The sequence below is a fragment of the Oncorhynchus keta genome, chromosome 31 (assembly GCF_023373465.1).
Source record: "Oncorhynchus keta strain PuntledgeMale-10-30-2019 chromosome 31, Oket_V2, whole genome shotgun sequence".
Classification (NCBI taxonomy): domain Eukaryota; kingdom Metazoa; phylum Chordata; class Actinopteri; order Salmoniformes; family Salmonidae; genus Oncorhynchus; species Oncorhynchus keta.
The window spans coordinates 26,827,578-26,850,425 of record NC_068451.1 but is presented as its reverse complement, the minus strand read 5'-3'; the positions used below and the strand labels follow the sequence as shown (position 1 = coordinate 26,850,425).

Here is a 22,848-nt window from a genome sequence, read left to right as displayed (position 1 = left end):
ACACATTATGAATCTGCAGAAACCCACACTTACAAACACATTATGAATCAGCAGAAACCCACACTTACACACACATTATGAATCAGCAGAAACCCACACAAACAATCACATTATGAATCTGCAGAAACCCACACTTACACACATGTTATGAATCTGCAGAAACCCACACTTCCACACACATTATGAATCTGCAGAAACCCACACTTAAAATAAATTATGAATCTGCAGAAACCCACACTTACAATCCCATTATGAATCTGCAGAAACCCACACTTACACACACAGTATGAATCTGCAGAAACCCCACTTCCACACATTATGAATCTGCAGAAACCCAACTTAAAATAACATTATGAATCTGCAGAAAACACTTACAATCCCATTATGAATCTGCAGAAACCCACACTTACACACACAGTATGAATCTGCAGAAACCCACACTTACACACACATTATGAATCTGCAGAAACCCACACTTACAATCACATTATGAATCTGCAGAAACCCACACTTACAAATCACATTATGAATCTGCAGAAACCCACACTTACACACACATTATGAATCTGCAGAGCCCACACTTACACACATTATGAATCTGCAGAAACCCACACTTACAATCACATTATGAATCAGCAGAAACCCACACTAACACACACATTATGAATCTGCAGAAAACCTTACACACATTATGAACAGAAACCCACACACATTATGAATCTGCAGAACCCACACTTACACACACATTATGAATCAGCAGAAACCCACACTTACACACACATTATGAATCTGCAGAAACCCACACTAACAACACATTATGAATCTGCAGAAACCCACACTTAAAATCACATTATGAATCTGCAGAAACCCACACTAACAATCACATTATGAATCTGCAGAAACCCACACTTACAAACACATTATGAATGAGCAGAAACCCACACTTACACACACATTATGAATCTGCAGAAACCCACACTTACAATCACATTATGAATCTGCAGAAACCCACACTTACACACACATTATGAATCTGCAGAAACCCACACTTACACACACATTATGAATCTGCAGAAACCCACACTTACACACACATTATGAATCAGCAGAAACCCACACTTACACACACACATTATGAATCTGCAGAAACCCACACTTACACACACATTATGAATCAGCAGAAACCCACACTTACAAACACATTATGAATCAGCAGAAACCCACACTTACACACACATTATGAATCTGCAGAAACCCACACTAACAATCACATTATGAATCTGCAGAAACCCACACTTACAAACACATTATGAATCTGCAGAAACCCACACTTACAAACACATTATGAATCTGCAGAAACCCACACTTACACACACATTATGAATCTGCAGAAACCTACACTAACACACACATTATGAATCAGCAGAAACCCACACTTACACACACATTATGAATCAGCAGAAACCCACACTAACAATCACATTATGAATCTGCAGAAACCCACACTTACAAACACATTATGAATCAGCAGAAACCTACACTTACACACACATTATGAATCAGCAGAAACCCACACTTACACACACATTATGAATCTGCAGAAACCACACTTACACACACATTATGAATCTGCCGAAACCCACACTTACACACACATTATGAATCAGCAGAAACCCTCACTAACAATCACATTATGAATCTGCAGAAACCCACACTTACAATCACATTATGAATCTGCAGAAACCCACACTTACAAACACATTATGAATCTGCAGAAACCCACACTTACACACACATTATGAATCTGCAGAAACCCACACTAACACACACATTATGAATCAGCAGAAACCCACACTTACACACACATTATGAATCAGCAGAAACCCACACTAACAATCACATTATGAATCTGCAGAAACCCACACTTACAAACACATTATGAATCAGCAGAAACCCACACTTACACACACATTATGAATCAGCAGGAACCCACACTAACACACACATTATGAATCTGCAGAAACCCACACTTACTCACACACACCTTATGAATCTGCAGAAACCCACACTAACACAAACATTATGAATCTGCAGAAACCCACACTTAAAATAACATTATGAATCTGCAGAAACCCACACTAACAATCACATTATGAATCTGCAGAAACCCACACTTACAAACACATTATGAATGAGCAGAAACCCACACTTACACACACATTATGAATCTGCAGAAACCCACACTTACAATCACATTATGAATCTGCAGAAACCCACACTTACAAACACATTATGAATCAGCAGAAACCCACACTTATACACACATTATGAATCTGCAGAAACCCACACTTACACACACATTATGAATCAGCAGAAACCCACACTTACACACACATTATGAATCTGCAGAAACCCACACTTACACACACATTATGAATCTGCAGAAACCCACACTTACACACACATTATGAATCAGCAGAAACCCACACTTACAAACACATTATGAATCAGCAGAAACCCACACTTACACACACATTATGAATCAGCAGAAACCCACACTAACAATCACATTATGAATCTGCAGAAACCCACACTTACAATCACATTATGAATCTGCAGAAACCCACACTTACAAACACATTATGAATCTGCAGAAACCCACACTTACACACACATTATGAATCTGCAGAAACCCACACTAACACACACATTATGAATCAGCAGAAACCCACACTTACACACACATTATGAATCAGCAGAAACCCACACTAACAATCACATTATGAATCTGCAGAAACCCACACTTACAAACACATTATGAATCAGCAGAAACCCACACTTACACACACATTATGAATCAGCAGAAACCCACACTTACACACACATTATGAATCTCTAGAAAACCACACTTACACACACATTATGAATCTGCCGAAACCCACACTTACACACACATTATGAATCTGCAGAAACCCACACTTACACACACATTATGAATCTGCAGAAACCCACACTTACAATCACATTATGAATCAGCAGAAACCCACACTAACACACACATTATGAATCAGCAGAAACCCACACTTACACACACACATTATGAATCTGCAGAAACCCACACTTACACACACATTATGAATCTGCAGAAACCCACACTTACACACACATTATGAATCTGCAGAAACCCACACTTACACACATTATGAATCTGCAGAAACCCACACTTACAATCACATTATGAATCAGCAGAAACCCACACTAACACACACATTATGAATCTGCAGAAACCTACACTTACACACACACATTATGAATCTGCAGAAACCCACACTTACACACACATTATGAATCAGCAGAAACCCACACTAACACACACCTTATGAATCTGCAGAAACCCACACTAACACAAACATTATGAATCTGCAGAAACCCACACTTAAAATAACATTATGAATCTGCAGAAACCCACACTTACAATCACATTATGAATCTGCAGAAACCCACACTTACAAACATATTATGAATGAGCAGAAACCCACACTTACACACACACATTATGAATCTGCAGAAACCCACACTTACAAACACATTATGAATCAGCAGAAACCCACACTTACACACACATTATGAATCAGCAGAAACCCAACTAACAATCACATTATGAATCTGCAGAAACCCACACTTACAATCACATTATGAATCAGCAGAAACCCAAACTAAACACACAGTATGAATCTGCAGAAACCCACACTAACACACATTATGAATACACTTACGCACACATTATGAATCTGCAGAAACCCACACTTACACACACATTATGAATCAGCAGAAACCCACACTTACACACACATTATGAATCTGCAGAAACCCACACTTACACACACATTATGAATCTGCAGAAACCCACACTTACACACACATTATGAATCAGCAGAAACCCACACTTACAAACACATTATGAATCAGCAGAAACCCACACTTACACACACATTATGAATCTGCAGAAACCCACACTTACACACACACACCTTATGAATCTGCAGAAACCCACACTAACAACACACATTATGAATCTGCAGAAACCACACTTAAAATAACATTATGAATCTGCAGAAACCCACACTTACAATCACATTATGAATCTGCAGAAACCCACACTTACAAACACATTATGAATGAGCAGAAACCCACACTTACACACACATTATGAATCTGCAGAAACCCACACTAACACACACATTATGAATCAGCAGAAACCCACACTTACACACACATTATGAATCTGCAGAAACCCACACTTACAATCACATTATGAATCTGCAGAAACCCACACTTACAAACACATTATGAATGAGCAGAAAAACCCACACATTATGAATCTGCAGAAACCCACACTTACAAACACATTATGAATCAGCAGAAACCCACACTTACACACACATTATGAATCAGCAGAAACCCACACAAACAATCACATTATGAATCTGCAGAAACCCACACTTACACACATGTTATGAATCTGCCGAAACCCACACTTCCACACACATTATGAATCTGCAGAAACCCACACTTAAAATAAATTATGAATCTGCAGAAACCCACACTTACAATCCCATTATGAATCTGCAGAAACCCACACTTACACACACAGTATGAATCTGCAGAAACCCACACTTCCACACACATTATGAATCTGCAGAAACCCACACTTAAAATAACATTATGAATCTGCAGAAACCCACACTTACAATCCCATTATGAATCTGCAGAAACCCACACTTACACACACAGTATGAATCTGCAGAAACCCACACTTACACACACATTATGAATCAGCAGAAACCCACACTTACAATCACATTATGAATCTGCAGAAACCACACTTAAAATAACATTATGAATCTGCAGAAACCCACACTTACAATCACATTATGAATCTGCAGAAACCCACACTTACAAACACATTATGAATGAGCAGAAACCCACACTTACACACACATTATGAATCTGCAGAAACCCACACTAACACACACATTATGAATCAGCAGAAACCCACACTTACACACATTATGAATCTGCAGAAACCCACACTTACAATCACATTATGAATCAGCAGAAACCCACACTTACGCACACATTATGAATCTGCAGAAACCCACACTTACACACACATTATGAATCAGCAGAAACCCACACTTACACACACATTATGAATCTGCAGAAACCCACACTTACACACACATTATGAATCTGCAGAAACCCACACTTACACACACATTATGAATCAGCAGAAACCCACACTTACAAACACATTATGAATCAGCAGAAACCCACACTTACACACACATTATGAATCTGCCGAAACCCACACTTACACACACACACCTTATGAATCTGCAGAAACCCACACTAACACACACATTATGAATCTGCAGAAACCCACACTTAAAATAACATTATGAATCTGCAGAAACCCACACTTACAATCACATTATGAATCTGCAGAAACCCACACTTACAAACACATTATGAATGAGCAGAAACCCACACTTACACACACATTATGAATCTGCAGAAACCCACACTAACACACACATTATGAATCAGCAGAAACCCACACTTACACACACATTATGAATCTGCAGAAACCCACACTTACAATCACATTATGAATCTGCAGAAACCCACACTTACAAACACATTATGAATGAGCAGAAACCCACACTTACACACACATTATGAATCTGCAGAAACCCACACTTAAAACACATTAGGAATCAGCAGAAACCCACACTTACACACACATTATGAATCAGCAGAAACCCACACAAACAATAACATTATGAATCTGCAGAAACCCACACTTACACACATGTTATGAATCTGCGAAACCCACACTTCCACACACATTATGAATCTGCAGAAACCCACACTTAAAATAAATTATGAATCTGCAGAAACCCACACTTACAATCCCATTATGAATCTGCAGAAACCCACACTTACACACACAGTATGAATCTGCAGAAACCCACACTTCCACACACATTATGAATCTGCAGAAACCCACACTTAAAATAACATTATGAATCTGCAGAAACCCACTTACAATCCCATTATGAATCTGCAGAAACCCACACTTACACACACAGTATGAATCTGCAGAAACCCACACTTACACACACATTATGAATCAGCAGAAACCCACACTTACAATCACATTATGAATCTGCAGAAACCCACACTTAAAATAACATTATGAATCTGCAGAAACCCACACTTACAATCACATTATGAATCTGCAGAAACCCACACTTACAAACACATTATGAATGAGCAGAAACCCACACTTACACACACATTATGAATCTGCAGAAACCCACACTAACACACACATTATGAATCAGCAGAAACCCACACTTACACACACATTATGAATCTGCAGAAACCCACACTTACAATCACATTATGAATCTGCAGAAACCCACACTTACAATCACATTATGAATCAGCAGAAACCCAAACTAACACACACAGTATGAATCTGCAGAAACCCACACTAACACACACATTATGAATCAGCAGAAACCCACACTTACACACACATTATGAATCTGCAGAAACCCACACTTACACACACATTATGAATCAGCAGAAACCCACACTTACACACACATTATGAATCTGCAGAAACCCACACTTACACACACATTATGAATCTGCAGAAACCCACACTTACACACACATTATGAATCAGCAGAAACCCACACTTACAAACACATTATGAATCAGCAGAAACCCACACTTACACACACATTATGAATCAGCAGAAACCCACACTAACAATCACATTATGAATCTGCAGAAACCCACACTTACAATCACATTATGAATCTGCAGAAACCCACACTTACAAACACATTATGAATCAGCAGAAACCCACACTAACACACACATTATGAATCAGCAGAAACCCACACTTACACACACATTATGAATCTGCAGAAACCCACACTTACAACACACATTATGAATCTGCAGAAACCCACACTAACACACACATTATGAATCTGCAGAAACCCACACTTAAAATAACATTATGAATCTGCAGAAACCCACACTTACACACACATTATGAATCAGCAGAAACCCACACAAACAATCACATTATGAATCTGCAGAAACCCACACTTACACACATTATGAATCTGCAGAAACCCACACTTCCACACACATTATGAATCTGCAGAAACCCACACTTAAAATAAATTATGAATCTGCAGAAACCCACACTTACAATCCCATTATGAATCTGCAGAAACCCACACTTACACACACAGTATGAATCTGCAGAAACCCACACTTCCACACACATTATGAATCTGCAGAAACCCACACTTAAAATAACATTATGAATCTGCAGAAACCCACACTTACAATCCCATTATGAATCTGCAGAAACCCACACTTACACACACAGTATGAATCTGCAGAAACCCACACTTACACACACATTATGAATCTGCAGAAACCCACACTTACACACACATTATGAATCTGCAGAAACCCACACTTACACACACATTATGAATCTGCAGAAACCCACACTTACAATCACATTATGAATCTGCAGAAACCCACACTTACAAACACATTATGAATGAGCAGAAACCCACACTTACACACACATTATGAATCTGCAGAAACCCACACTAACACACACATTATGAATCAGCAGAAACCCACACTTACACACACATTATGAATCTGCAGAAACCCACACTTACAATCACATTATGAATCAGCAGAAACCCACACTTACGCACACATTATGAATCTGCAGAAACCCACACTTACACACACATTATGAATCAGCAGAAACCCACACTTACACACACATTATGAATCTGCAGAAACCCACACTTACACACACATTATGAATCTGCAGAAACCCACACTTACACACACATTATGAATCAGCAGAAACCCACACTTACAAACACATTATGAATCAGCAGAAACCCACACTTACACACACATTATGAATCTGCAGAAACCCACACTTACACACACACCTTATGAATCTGCAGAAACCCACACTAACACACACATTATGAATCTGCAGAAACCCACACTTAAAATAACATTATGAATCTGCAGAAACCCACACTTACAATCACATTATGAATCTGCAGAAACCCACACTTACAAACACATTATGAATGAGCAGAAACCCACACTTACACACATTATGAATCTGCAGAAACCCACACTAACACACACATTATGAATCAGCAGAAACCCACACTTACACACACATTATGAATCTGCAGAAACCCACACTTACAATCACATTATGAATCTGCAGAAACCCACACTTACAAACACATTATGAATGAGCAGAAACCCACACTTACACACACATTATGAATCTGCAGAAACCCACACTTAAAACACATTAGGAATCAGCAGAAACCCACACTTACACACACATTATGAATCAGCAGAAACCCACACAAACAATAACATTATGAATCTGCAGAAACCCACACTTACACACATGTTATGAATCTGCCGAAACCCACACTTCCACACACATTATGAATCTGCAGAAACCCACACTTAAAATAAATTATGAATCTGCAGAAACCCACACTTACAATCCCATTATGAATCTGCAGAAACCCACACTTACACACACAGTATGAATCTGCAGAAACCCACACTTCCACACACATTATGAATCTGCAGAAACCCACACTTAAAATAACATTATGAATCTGCAGAAACCCACACTTACAATCCCATTATGAATCTGCAGAAACCCACACTTACACACACAGTATGAATCTGCAGAAACCCACACTTACACACACATTATGAATCAGCAGAAACCCACACTTACAATCACATTATGAATCTGCAGAAACCCACACTTAAAATAACATTATGAATCTGCAGAAACCCACACTTACAATCACATTATGAATCTGCAGAAACCCACACTTACAAACACATTATGAATGAGCAGAAACCCACACTTACACACACATTATGAATCTGCAGAAACCCACACTAACACACACATTATGAATCAGCAGAAACCCACACTTACACACACATTATGAATCTGCAGAAACCCACACTTACAATCACATTATGAATCTGCAGAAACCCACACTTACAATCACATTATGAATCAGCAGAAACCCAAACTAACACACACAGTATGAATCTGCAGAAACCCACACTTACACACACATTATGAATCAGCAGAAACCCACACTTACACACACATTATGAATCTGCAGAAACCCACACTTACACACACATTATGAATCAGCAGAAACCCACACTTACACACATTATGAATCTGCAGAAACCCACACTTACACACACATTATGAATCTGCAGAAAGCCACACTTACACACACATTATGAATCAGCAGAAACCCACACTTACAAACACATTATGAATCAGCAGAAACCCACACTTACACACACATTATGAATCAGCAGAAACCCACACTAACAATCACATTATGAATCTGCAGAAACCCACACTTACAATCACATTATGAATCTGCAGAAACCCACACTTACAAACACATTATGAATCAGCAGAAACCCACACTAACACACACATTATGAATCAGCAGAAACCCACACTTACACACACATTATGAATCAGCAGAAACCCACACTTACACACACATTATGAATCTGCAGAAACCCACACTTACACACACATTATGAATCTGCAGAAACCCACACTTAAAATAACATTATGAATCTGCAGAAACCCACACTTACAATCACATTATGAATCTGCAGAAACCCACACTTACAAACACATTATGAATGAGCAGAAACCCACACTTACACACACATTATGAATCTGCAGAAACCCACACTAACACACACATTATGAATCAGCAGAAACCCACACTTACACACACATTATGAATCTGCAGAAACCCACACTTACAATCACATTATGAATCTGCAGAAACCACTTAGAAACACATTATGAATGAGCAGAAACCCACACTTACACACACATTATGAATCTGCAGAAACCCACACTTACAAACACATTATGAATCAGCAGAAACCCACACTTACACACACATTATGAATCAGCAGAAACCCACACAAACAATCACATTATGAATCTGCAGAAACCCACACTTACACACATGTTATGAATCTGCAGAAACCCACACTTACACACACATTATGAATCTGCAGAAACCCACACTTAAAATAAACAACTTACAATCCCATTATGAATCTGCAGAAACCACACTTACACACACAGTATGAATCTGCAGAAACCCACACTTCCACACACATTATGAATCTGCAGAAACCCACACTTAAAATAACATTATGAATCTGCAGAAACCCACACTTACAATCCCATTATGAATCTGCAGAATCCCACACTTACACACAGTATGAATCTGCAGAAACCCACACTTACACACACATTATGAATCAGCAGAAACCCACACTTACAATCACATTATGAATCTGCAGAAACCCACACTTAAAATAACATTATGAATCTGCAGAAACCCACACTTACAATCACATTATGAATCTGCAGAAACCCACACTTACAAACACATTATGAATGAGCAGAAACCCACACTTACACACACATTATGAATCTGCAGAAACCCACACTAACACACACATTATGAATCAGCAGAAACCCACACTTACACACACATTATGAATCTGCAGAAACCCACACTTACAATCACATTATGAATCTGCAGAAACCCACACTTACAAACACATTATGAATGAGCAGAAACCCACACTTACACACACATTATGAATCTGCAGAAACCCACACTTACAAACACATTATGAATCAGCAGAAACCCACACTTACACACACATTATGAATCAGCAGAAACCCACACAAACAATCACATTATGAATCTGCAGAAACCCACACTTACACACATGTTATGAATCTGCCGAAACCCACACTTCCACACACATTATGAATCTGCAGAAACCCACACTTAAAATAAATTATGAATCTGCAGAAACCCACACTTACAATCCCATTATGAATCTGCAGAAACCCACACTTACACACACAGTATGAATCTGCAGAAACCCACACTTCCACACACATTATGAATCTGCAGAAACCCACACTTAAAATAACATTATGAATCTTTAGAAACCCACACTTACAATCCCATTATGAATCTGCAGAAACCCACACTTACACACACAGTATGAATCTGCAGAAACCCACACTTTAACACACATTATGAATCAGCAGAAACCCACACTTACAATCACATTATGAATCTGCAGAAACCCACACTTACAATCACATTATGAATCAGCAGAAACCCACACTTACAATCACATTATGAATCTGCAGAAACCCACACTTACAAACACATTATGAATCTGCAAAAACCCACACTTACACACACATTATGAATCTGCAGAAACCCACACTTACACACACATTATGAATCTGCAGAAACCCACACTTACAATCACATTATGAATCAGCAGAAACCCACACTAACACACACATTATGAATCTGCAGAAACCCACACTTACACACACATTATGAATCAGCAGAAACCCACACAAACAATCACATTATGAATCTGCAGAAACCCACACTTACACACACATTATGAATCAGCAGAAACCCACACTTACACACACATTATGAATCTGCAGAAACCCACACTTACACACACATTATGAATCTGCCGAAACCCACACTTACAAACACATTATGATTTAGCAGAAAACCACACTAACACACACAGTATGAATCTGCAGAAACCCACACTAACACACACATTATGAATCTGCAGAAACCCACACTTACACACACATTATGAATCAGCAGAAACCCACACTTACACACACATTATGAATCTGCAGAAACCCACACTTACACACACATTATGAATCTGCCGAAACCCACACTTACAAACACGTTATGAATCTGCCGAAACCCACACTTACACACACATTATGAATCTGCAGAAACCCACACTTAAAATAACATTATGAATCTGCAGAAACCCACACTTACAATCCCATTATGAATCTGCAGAAACCCACACTTACACACACAGTATGAATCTGCAGAAACCCACACTTACACACACATTATGAATCAGCAGAAACCCACACTTACAATCACATTATGAATCTGCAGAAACCCACACTTACAAACACATTATGAATCTGCAAAAACCCACACTTACACACACATTATTAATCTGCAAAAACCCACACTTACACACACATTATGAATCTGCAGAAACCCACAATTACAAACACTCCAGGTCTCAATCGTTCACTGGCCACCTCTTCAATCTTCCCACTAACTCTAAAACTGCAGCCACAGCACCAACTTCATCTGGCAAAACACACACACGCCACTAGACAGGACAGTGTGTGTACACAGACACAAAACACACACGGTAACACACGTGTTCATGCTCACACAGCCACCATACATGACCCAAGACTTGTTGGAAGCCCAGTATCACCTACAGTAAGCTCATTCTGGCAGACACACCCAAAGCAGGCCAGTGTAGAATCTGTGTGTGCACGTCTCTGTGCGTGGATGTGTGTGTGGACATATGGTGGAGAGGGTAGGCTGAGTGCAGGCCTCTCCTCTAGCCAACAGCCTCTGGGAAGTTTGCAGTACATTTTGGTGAATAACTATCAAAGTTACAGTATGATTATTTAACAAAGGAGGAAAGATAGATATGGTAGCGCTCTCTCAGATTTTGGTTTGGTCGTTTAAAAATACACATCACAAAAATACCATAGCACTCCAGACAGCAGTCTTCCACACGAGTTACAGGCATCTCTCCATCTCTCCCTGTGGAGATTCTACTGGTTTCCTACAATAGACATGATAAAAGAGATCAGTACTACACAGTTCAAATCACATCCTCTAGGGCTGTATACTATTGACAACAAACACCAGGGGATTGAAAGGAGACTTTCTATTGTCAATATTCTGCCTGCAGGGCCTTTGTCGAGACTTCACAGGGTCTCCTCTCCATTCTCCTGGTACAGGAATAGATCGCTACACATTATCATATGACAGCCATGTATATGTGGTGGATGTATGGCCAAATAAATAGATATGTATCTTTATTCTGATTCAGAGGGGTTGGGTTAAATGAGGAAGACACATTTCAGTTGAATGCATTCAGTTGTACAACTGACTAGGTAGTCAGTTTCCCTTTCCCTACTTTCCTAATATAATAAAATTCTCCAGATAGATGCTTTTGGCTTGTCTTCTGTCCTGTCATCCTATGACCATCCGGTGGTGCTGTTTGGCCTGTCTACTGTAGCTCTGCCTCTCTGGCACTCTCTGGTGGACAGTACAAAGAACTGTCATAGTACTGAACCACCTAGAGTGGTTTACACTCCTCGTCTCCTCTCCTTCATCTGTGCTGATATGGAAACACTGGAGAGGTGAAACCAATATGACGGATGTCATTTCCCCTCCTTCACTAGGTCACAAGTCTGTCACTGTCAGACAGTGCAGATGAAGGAGAGGAGAGGAGAGGAGAGGAGAGGAGAGGAGAGGAGAGGAGAGGAGAGGAGAGGAGAGGAGAGGAGAGGAGAGGAGAACTCTGTGACTATTGAGATGAACCTGGGGGGGGGTACTTCAGTGTGATCCTCAAGGGCCCTCTCTCTGTAGGGTGTTGTTCTCCCACCTCTCTGCTGCTTACCTTTTAATCAGCAGCTGATTCACAGCCAGTAAACTGGCTGAGTGGACTCTTTAGCCAATCAATAGCTTTAATTATTCAATTAAGATCTAAGGGGACAGGAAAGCAGAAGACTGCAACTCTGGAAGAAGTGGAACAGGAGGAGGAGAAGGAGGGGGAGGAAGAGGAACAGGAAGAGGAGAAGGAGGGGGAGGAAGAGAAGGAGGGGGAGTGGGTTAGGAGTGGGTGTATGTGTGTTTGGTGTGTGTGTGAGAGAGGCAATAACCCCACTCCCCCCTCTCTCTCCTAGTTGACCTGATCAGCACTACAGTAAGTGTAGTAATCTATGTCCTGCAGCTCACTCTCAGACTCTCACTGTATTTCTGCTGTTTTATTCCAGAAAAGCCATCACAAGGACATGTTTTTGACACAACAACCCATAATTCTGAGGGTTTCTGCTGATGTGTCCTTGTCGGCTGCTGTTATTTGATAAAACAAAAGAAGGAGCCATATCTATAAGTGCTATAGCCATCTTGATTTGTTGACATTGGATTATTCGTGGGTTACAGCACTGCACCAAATGATGCACCTCTTTCTGTTCAGGCCCATCTGCTCATCTTCCACTGAGCAGGCCAGTCCTTTCAGTTGTGTGGTTTGTAAGATCAGTGATGGTTTCTGTGTTGTGTTATGGTTTGTTCCACACAGGGGAATTGGAAAGCAGGGATTTCAATGTCAAGGTAAGGATTATTGGATCATAAATTATAATTAATCAGCCGATCATTAACATTTTTTTATAACACATTTTACAAATGCATTTGTCCAAAGACGTTAACAGCAATTATACCATTGATGAAGGAATATTTTATCTTGGTATTGATTGATGCATTGTGTTTTTGACATTGAACCCCTAGTGAACATTCGTGATCACAATGACATTCAGCAGTTAGTTTTTTTATTTGACAAAGACTAGAACACACACATTGTCCACATTATTCTTGGAATCAGATGAGGTTTTTATAAACAGGGATCAAATGGATTTGGATGTAGTAATGTGTCTTTCTGCTCTGTGTTTTGTGGCAGTGTGCAGTTTCTCTGTCCACAAGCGATGTCACGAGTATGTAACCTTCACCTGTCCTGGAGCCCCCACTGCTCCTACAGAAGTGAGTCAATCTTCCCCCTTCTGCCAGCTTTTACACTCACCTTCCATCCCTCCTTCCTCCCTTCCATCCCTCCTCCCATATCCATCCATCATTCTAGACAGCCACACACACACACACACACACACACACACACACACACACACACACACACACACACACACACACACACACACACACACACACACACACACACACACACACACACACACACACACACACACACACACACACACACACACACACACACACACACACACACACACACACACACACACACACACACACACACACACACACACACACACACACCTGTCCCTCTGTCTGTCACTCCTCCACTCCGCCTTTACTGTCATTCATCCTTATAAAGATCTTTACGTCTCTCCATCTATTCATCCCTCCACTCCACACTTCCCCTTTTCAGGCCTCCCTCACTCCTCCCTTTATCTTGCCAGTCCATCCAGAGAGAGGAAGAGAAAGAGAGAGAATGACGGAGAAGATAAAACAAAGAGGAGGGAGGAGGAGTGAGGGATCCAGGTTGAGAGGGGGAGGAAGACTGAGAGACATGAGCAGAGGTAGAGAGGGTGAACAGATTGCTCTCTCTCTGTCTCTCTTTGGGATTTCAAAGAGGTTTGTCTTTTTTCAGACTTTTATCTGCCAGCTAAATAAACTGGATCAGAAATTAGGTCAGAGAGAGAGAGGGAGAGAGAGAGAGAGAGCACACTATTGAGTGTATGTGTGTGTGTATGCGAGGGAGAACGATTGACAGGGTGGAATTGGGAGGAAGAGCTTGGCTCAGAAACTGCCTGATGGAGAGAGAGCGAGAGTTGGCAGAGAATGAAAGAGGTGGGGGGTGTTCTCAAAGTTAAGCTCAAAGGGTGTGAGATGGGGTTTGGGGAGTAGAGAGGGTGAGGAGAGGAAGACAGACAGTTAGAGAGGAAGGGGATGTGGATGGGGAAGAAACTGATGAGCTGAAAAGCAGATAGAGATGATTCAGGCTTCCCCAGGAACACATTACATTAACATATCTAACATATCTCTTCCCAGCAGAGAAATGTAAATGGTTGCCATGAATATACCACTGTCAAACTCTCCCTCGTTTCTCCTCCTTTCCCCCCGTTTATCACAACACATAAACATGAGGATGTTCCTCTCTCAATGACTTACTACTCTCTGTCTGTCTGTCTGTCTGAATAACTTACTACTCTCATGTCTGTCTGTCTGTCTGTCTGAATAACTTACTACTCTCATGTCTGTCTGTCTGTCTGTCTGTCTGTCTGTCTGTCTGTCTGTCTGTCTGTCTGTCTGTCTGTCTGTCTGTCTGTCTGTCTGTCTGTCTGTCTGAATAACTTACTACTCTCATGTCTGTCTGTCTGTCTCAATGTCTGTCTGTCTGTCTGTATGTCTGTCTGTCTGTCTGTCTGTCTGTCTGTCTGTCATGTCTGTCTGTCTGAATAACTTAACTACTCTCATGTCTGTCTGTCTGTCTGAATGACTTACTACTCTGTCTGTCTGTCTGAATCATGTCATGTCTGTCTGTCTGTCTCAATAACTTACTACTCATGTCTGTCTGTCTGTCTGTCATGTCTGTCTGTCTGTCTCAATGACTTACTTCTCTTAATGACTTACTACTCATGTCTGTCTGTCTGTCTCAATGACTTACTTCTCTCTGTCTGTCTGTCTGAATAACTTAATACTCTCATGTCTGTCTGTCTGTCTGTCTGTCTCAATAACTTACTACTCTCATGTCTGTCTGTCTGAATAACTTAACACTCTCATGTCTGTCTGTCTGTCTCAATGACTTACTACTCTGTCTGTCTGTCTGAATAACTTACTACTCTCATGTCTGTCTGTCTGTCTCAATAACTTACTACTCTCTGTATGTCTGTCTGTCTGTCTGTCTGTCTGTCTGTCTGTCTGTCTGTCTGTCTGTCTGTCTGTCTGTCTGTCTGTCTGTCTGTCTGTCTGTCTGTCTGTCTGTCTCAATTACTTACTACTACTCTCTGTCTGTCTGTCTGAATAACTTACTACTCTCATGTCTGTCTGTCTGAATAACTTAACACTCTCATGTCTGTCTGTCTGTCTCAATGACTTACTACTCTGTCTGTCTGTCTGAATAACTTACTACTCTCATGTCTGTCTGTCTGTCTCAATAACTTACTACTCTCATGTCTGTCTGTCTCAATTACTTACTACTCTCATGTCTGTCTGTCTGAATGACTTACTCCTCTCATGTCTCTCTCTGTCTCTCATTGACTTACTACTCTCATGTCTGTCTTTCTGTCTGTCTGTCTCAATGACTTACTACTCTCATGTCTGTCCCAATGACTTACTACTCTCATGTCTGTCCCAATGACTTACTACTCTCATGTCTGTCTGTCTCAATGGCTTACTACTCTCATGTCTGTCTGTCTGTCTGAATGACTTACTCCTCTCATGTCTCTCTCTGTCTGTCTCATTGACTTACTCCTCTCATGTCTATCTGTCTCAATGACTTACTACTCTCATGTATGTATGTCTGTCTGTCTCAATGACGTACTCCTCTCATGTCTATCTGTCTCAATGACTTACTACTCTCATGTCTGTCTGTCTGTCTGTCTGTCTGTCTGTCTGTCTGTCTGTCTGTCTGTCTGTCTGTCTGTCTGTCTATCTGTCTGTCTGTCTCAATGACTTACTACTCTCATGTCTGTCCCAATGACTTACTACTCTCATGTCTGTCCCAATGACTTACTACTCTCATGTCTGTCTGTCTCATTGACTTACTACTCTCCTGTCTGTCTGTCTCAATGACGTACTCCTCTCCTGTCTGTCTGTCTCAATGACTTACTCCTCTCCTGTCTGACTGGCTCAATGACTTACTACTCTCATGTATGTCTGTCTGTCTGTCCCAATGACTTACTACTCTCATGTCTGTCTGTCTCAATGACTTACTACTCTCATGTCTGTCTGTCTCAATGGCTTACTACTCTCATGTCTGTCCCAATGACTTACTACTCTCATGTCTGTCCAAATGACTTACTACTCTCATGTCTGTCCCAATGACTTACTACTCTGATGTCTGTCCCAATGACTTACTACTCTCATGTCTGTCCCAATGACTTACTACTCTCATGTCTGTCCCAATGACTTACTACTCTCATGTCTGTCCCAATGACTTACTACTCTGATGTCTGTCCCAATGACTTACTACTCTCATGTCTGTCCCAATGACTTACTACTCTCATGTCTGTCCCAATGACGTACTCCTCTCATGTCTGTTTTTTTAACCTTTATTTTACTAGGCAAGTCAGTTAAGAACAAATTCTTATTTTCAATGACGGCCTAGGAACAGTGGGTTAACTGACTGTTCAGGTGCAGAAGGACAGATTTGTACCTTGTCAGCTCGGAGATTCGAACTTGTAACCTTTCGGTTACTAGTCCAACGCTCTAACCACTAAGCTTCCCCTCCCCAATGACTTACTCCTCTCATGTCTGTCCCAATGACTTACTCCTCTCATGTCTGTCCCAATGACGTACTACTCTCATGTCTGTCCCAATGACTTACTACTCTCATGTCTGTCCCAATCACTTACTACTCTCATGTCTGTCTGTCTGTCTGTCTGTCTGTCTGTCTGTCTGTCTGTCTGTCTGTCTCAATGGCTTACTACTCTCATGTCTGTCTGTCTGTCTCAATGGCTTACTACTCTCATGTCTGTCTGTCTGTCTCAATTACTTACTACTCTCATGTCTGTCTGTCTGAATGACTTACTCCTCTCATGTCTCTCTCTGTCTGTCTCATTGACTTACTACTCTCCTGTCTGTCTGTCTGTCTGTCTGTCTGTCTGTCTGTCTGTCTGTCTGTCTGTCTGTCTGTCTCAATGACTTACTCCTCTCATGTCTGTCTGTCTGTCTGTCTGTCTGTCTGTCTGTCTGTCTGTCTGTCTGTCTGTCTGTCTGTCTGTCTGTCTGTCTGTCTCAATGACTTACTACTCTCATGTCTGTCCCAATGACTTACTACTCTCATGTCTGTCCCAATGACTTACTACTCTCATGTCTGTTTCAATGATACTACTCTCATGTCTGTCTGTCTGTCTGTCTGTCTGTCTGTCTGTCTGTCTGTCTGTCTGTCTGTCTGTCTGTCTGTCTGTCTCAATGACTTACTCCTCTCATGTCTCTCTCTGTCTGTCTCATTGACTTACTACTCTCCTGTCTGTCTGTCTCAATGACTTACTACTCTCATGTCTGTCTGTTTCAATGATACTACTCTCATGTCTGTCTGTCTGTCTGAATTACTTACTCCTCTCATGTCTCTCTCTGTCTGTCTCATTGACTTACTACTCTCGTGTCTGTTTGTCTGTCTGTCTCTTTCTCTCTCTCAGGACTTGAAGAGTAAACACAGATTTCGACCTCAGACCTACACTTCTCCAACGTTCTGTGATCACTGTGGTTCTCTGCTCTATGGCCTTATCCAACAGGGCATGAAATGCTCCTGTAAGTAACCAGACGTTCTGTTTCAAGTTTTATTAGCTAAAATGCTGACTTGCAGGTTCCTTCTCGACATTGCAACAGCAAAAAGACATAATAAAAGATAAGAATACCAATATAAAGTAAATGGCTCAGTAGAATAGAATAAACGTTTTAGCATAAGTATAATACAGGAAGGCACAAGTTATAGTCCAATATTTACATGTGTTCTGGAGACGGGGGGATTGGGGGGGAAAGTGTTTAAATTGTGCAGTATTTATCAATCATAATAAGAGCAGCAGTTGTGATGTGTGTTTAGCATGAATGTACAGTATATGTGTGTGAGTGGTTTCTTACCACGTGTTATTATCTCTGTGTGTGTGCGTGTGTGCGTGCGTGCGTGCGTGCGTGCGTGCGTGCGTGTGTGTGTGTGTGTGTGTGTGTGTGTGTGTGTGTGTGTGTGCGTGCGTGCGTGCGTGCGTGCGTGCGTGCGTGCGTGCGTGCGTGTGTGTGTGTGTGTGTGTGTGTGTGTGTGTGTGTGTGTGTGCGTGCGTGTGTGTGTGTGTCTATACTTGTGTGCATGTACTACAGGTTGTGAGATGAATGTCCACAAGCGTTGTGAGAGCCTGGTGCCCAGCCTGTGTGGTCAAGATCATACAGAGAAGAGAGGCAGGATCCACCTGACCGTCCGGGGAGAGAACGAGGACATCTTCATCACAGGTCACAACTAAGGGTTTAGAAGAGTTGTCCCTAACCACTGATAGAGACAGGGGTTACATGTCTCTGTCACCCGGTGGTGTAAATTACTAAGTGTTTAGAATAGTTGCCCCTAACCACTGATAGAGACAGGGGTTACATGTCTCTGTCACCCGGTGGTGTAAAGTACTAAGTGTTTAGAAGAGTTGCCCCTAACCACTGATAGAGACAGGGTTTACATGTCTCTGTCACCCGGTGGTGTTGTCCCTAACCACTGATAGAGACAGGGTTTACATGTCTCTGTCACCCGGTGGTGTTGTCCCTAACCACTGATAGAGACAGCGTTTACATGTCTCTGTCACCCGGTGGTGTTGTCCCTAACCACTGATAGAGACAGCGTTTACATGTCTCTGTCACCCGGTGGTGTTGTCCCTAACCACTGATAGAGACAGAGTTTACATGTCTCTGTCACCCGGTGGTGTTGTCCCTAACCACTGATAGAGACAGGGTTTACATGTCTCTGTCACCCGGTGGTGTTGTCCCTAACCACTGATAGAGACAGAGTTTACATGTCTCTGTCACCCGGTGGTGTTGTCCCTAACCACTGATAGAGACAGAGTTTACATGTCTCTGTCACCCGGTGGTGTTGTCCCTAACCACTGATAGAGACAGAGTTTACATGTCTCTGTCACCCGGTGGTGTTGTCCCTAACCACTGATAGAGACAGAGTTTACATGTCTCTGTCACCCGGTGGTGTTGTCCCTAACCACTGATAGAGACAGGGTTTACATGTCTCTGTCACTCGGTGGTGTTGTCCCTAACCACTGATAGAGACAGCTTTTACATGTCTCTGTCACCCGGTGGTGTTGCCCCTAACCACTGATAGAGACAGATAATATTCACATTTCCTGTTGCTGCAGGATTATTTTCCTGCTGTAAGAAACTGGGTCAAATTAAGATCAGATGGCACCTGTATGGCCATCTATGCTATCCATTGTCTGACTCTATTTCTCTGTCTCTCTTTCTCTCTCTCACCCTCTCCCTCCCTCTTTCCCTCCACCCCCCCGCTGCCCCCTCAGTGCGGGAGGCTCGTAACCTGATCCCCATGGACCCCAACGGTCTGTCTGACCCCTACGTGAAGCTCAAACTAATCCCTGACCCTAAGAGCCAGAGCAAACAGAAGACCAAGACTATACGCTCCACACTCAACCCCGTCTGGAACGAGAGCTTCACCTTGTGAGTGTGTGTGTGTGTGTGTGTGTGTGTGTGTGTGTGTGTGTGTGTGTGTGTGTGTGTGTGTGTGTGTGTGTGTGTGTGTGTGTGTGTGTGTGTGTGTGTGTGTGTGTGTGTGTGTGTGTGTGTGTGTGTGTGACTGTGTACATCATTAGGAGAATACCAGGGCAGTGCCCCTAAGTGATCATGTTTGTGTGTGTGTGTACTAGTAGTTCTGGGAACTCTGCACAGGGAACTAGACTTGTGTTAGCCCCAGGAGCTTTATCTCAGTGGACTGACATGGTCTTGAGGTGTGCAGATGACTGGAGGTCGGATACCTGGTCGGTAACCTCTTTCACTCCCACCTCTCTCCCCAGCTCGGTGCGTGGGCGGCAGTGGGACCGTCGTCTGTCGGTGGAGGTGTGGGATTGGGATCGTACGTCTCGCAATGACTTCATGGGATCGCTGTCGTTCGGAGTGAGCGAGATATTCCGTCACTCAGTTAGCGGCTGGTTCAAACTGCTGGATCAGGATGAGGGAGAGTACTACAACATGCCTGTCCCTGACGAAAATGTAAGACATACTCTCATGCAGTGGATTATGGGTAGTGTAGTTAGAGTTATAGAATACATATATTATATATAACTATTGGTATATATAGGTATATTTAGACTCAGAGTATGACCAAACAAAATGTGTATGAGTTCCCTCACTTTGGCCACCAGGGTGCAGGAGTGCTTCATTAAAATCCATACATTGCAGGTTTGTGTGTTTGTGGATGTGTGTGACAGTTTTATTATAACTAAGCCCTCCCCTCCTCCCCCCTCCTCTCTTCAATAGGAGCCTAGTGGTCTAGATGCTATTCCCCCCTCCCTTCTCCCCCCCTCCCTGAGGCCTGCCCCTGTGTCTGTGTCTGTCCCTGTCCCCGTGTCTGTCCTGTCCCCCTCAGCCCCGTCAGTCCCCTGTCTGACCACCCTACCTGCAGGACCGGTCAAGCCCAGGGTTTGCCTCCAGGACTTCAACTTCCTCATGGTGCTGGGAAAAGGCAGCTTCGGAAAGGTACTGAAACACACCTACACCTGTCTGTAGACACACTGTAATAAACATAACACACCTGTCTGTAGACACACTGTAATAAACATAACACACCTGTCTGTTGACAAACTGTAATAAACATAACACACCTGTCTGTAGACACACTGTAATAAACATTACACACCTGCCTGTTGACACACTGTAATAAACATAACACACCTGTCTGTTGACACACTGTAATAAACATAACACACCTGTCTGTTGACACACTGTAATAAACATAACACACCTGTCTGTTGACACACTGTAATAAACATAACACACCTGTCTGTTGACAAACTGTAATAAACATAACACAGCTGCCTGTTGACACACTGTAATAAACATAACACACCTGTCTGTTGACACACTGTAATAAACATAACACACCTGTCTGTTGACACACTGTAATAAACATAACACACCTGTCTGTAGACACACTGTAATAAACATAACACACCTGTCTGTTGACACACTGTAATAAACATAACACACCTGTCTGTTGACACACTGTAATAAACATAAC

General features: G+C 41.7%; 1 protein-coding gene across 1 annotated transcript in view; it reads left to right on the top strand.

The window, feature by feature from the left end:
- LOC127914344 (protein kinase C alpha type-like) overlaps positions 1 to 22,848 on the top strand; it is a 69,402-nt gene that overhangs the window by 19,029 nt on the left and 27,525 nt on the right. The window contains exons 3-9 of the mRNA XM_052490087.1: positions 14,446 to 14,477; positions 14,821 to 14,900; positions 19,256 to 19,367; positions 19,932 to 20,060; positions 21,116 to 21,272; positions 21,626 to 21,821; positions 22,089 to 22,307. Coding sequence (XP_052346047.1) covers positions 14,446 to 14,477; positions 14,821 to 14,900; positions 19,256 to 19,367; positions 19,932 to 20,060; positions 21,116 to 21,272; positions 21,626 to 21,821; positions 22,089 to 22,307 — 925 coding nt within the window. The remainder of the gene's footprint in view (positions 1 to 14,445; positions 14,478 to 14,820; positions 14,901 to 19,255; positions 19,368 to 19,931; positions 20,061 to 21,115; positions 21,273 to 21,625; positions 21,822 to 22,088; positions 22,308 to 22,848) is intronic.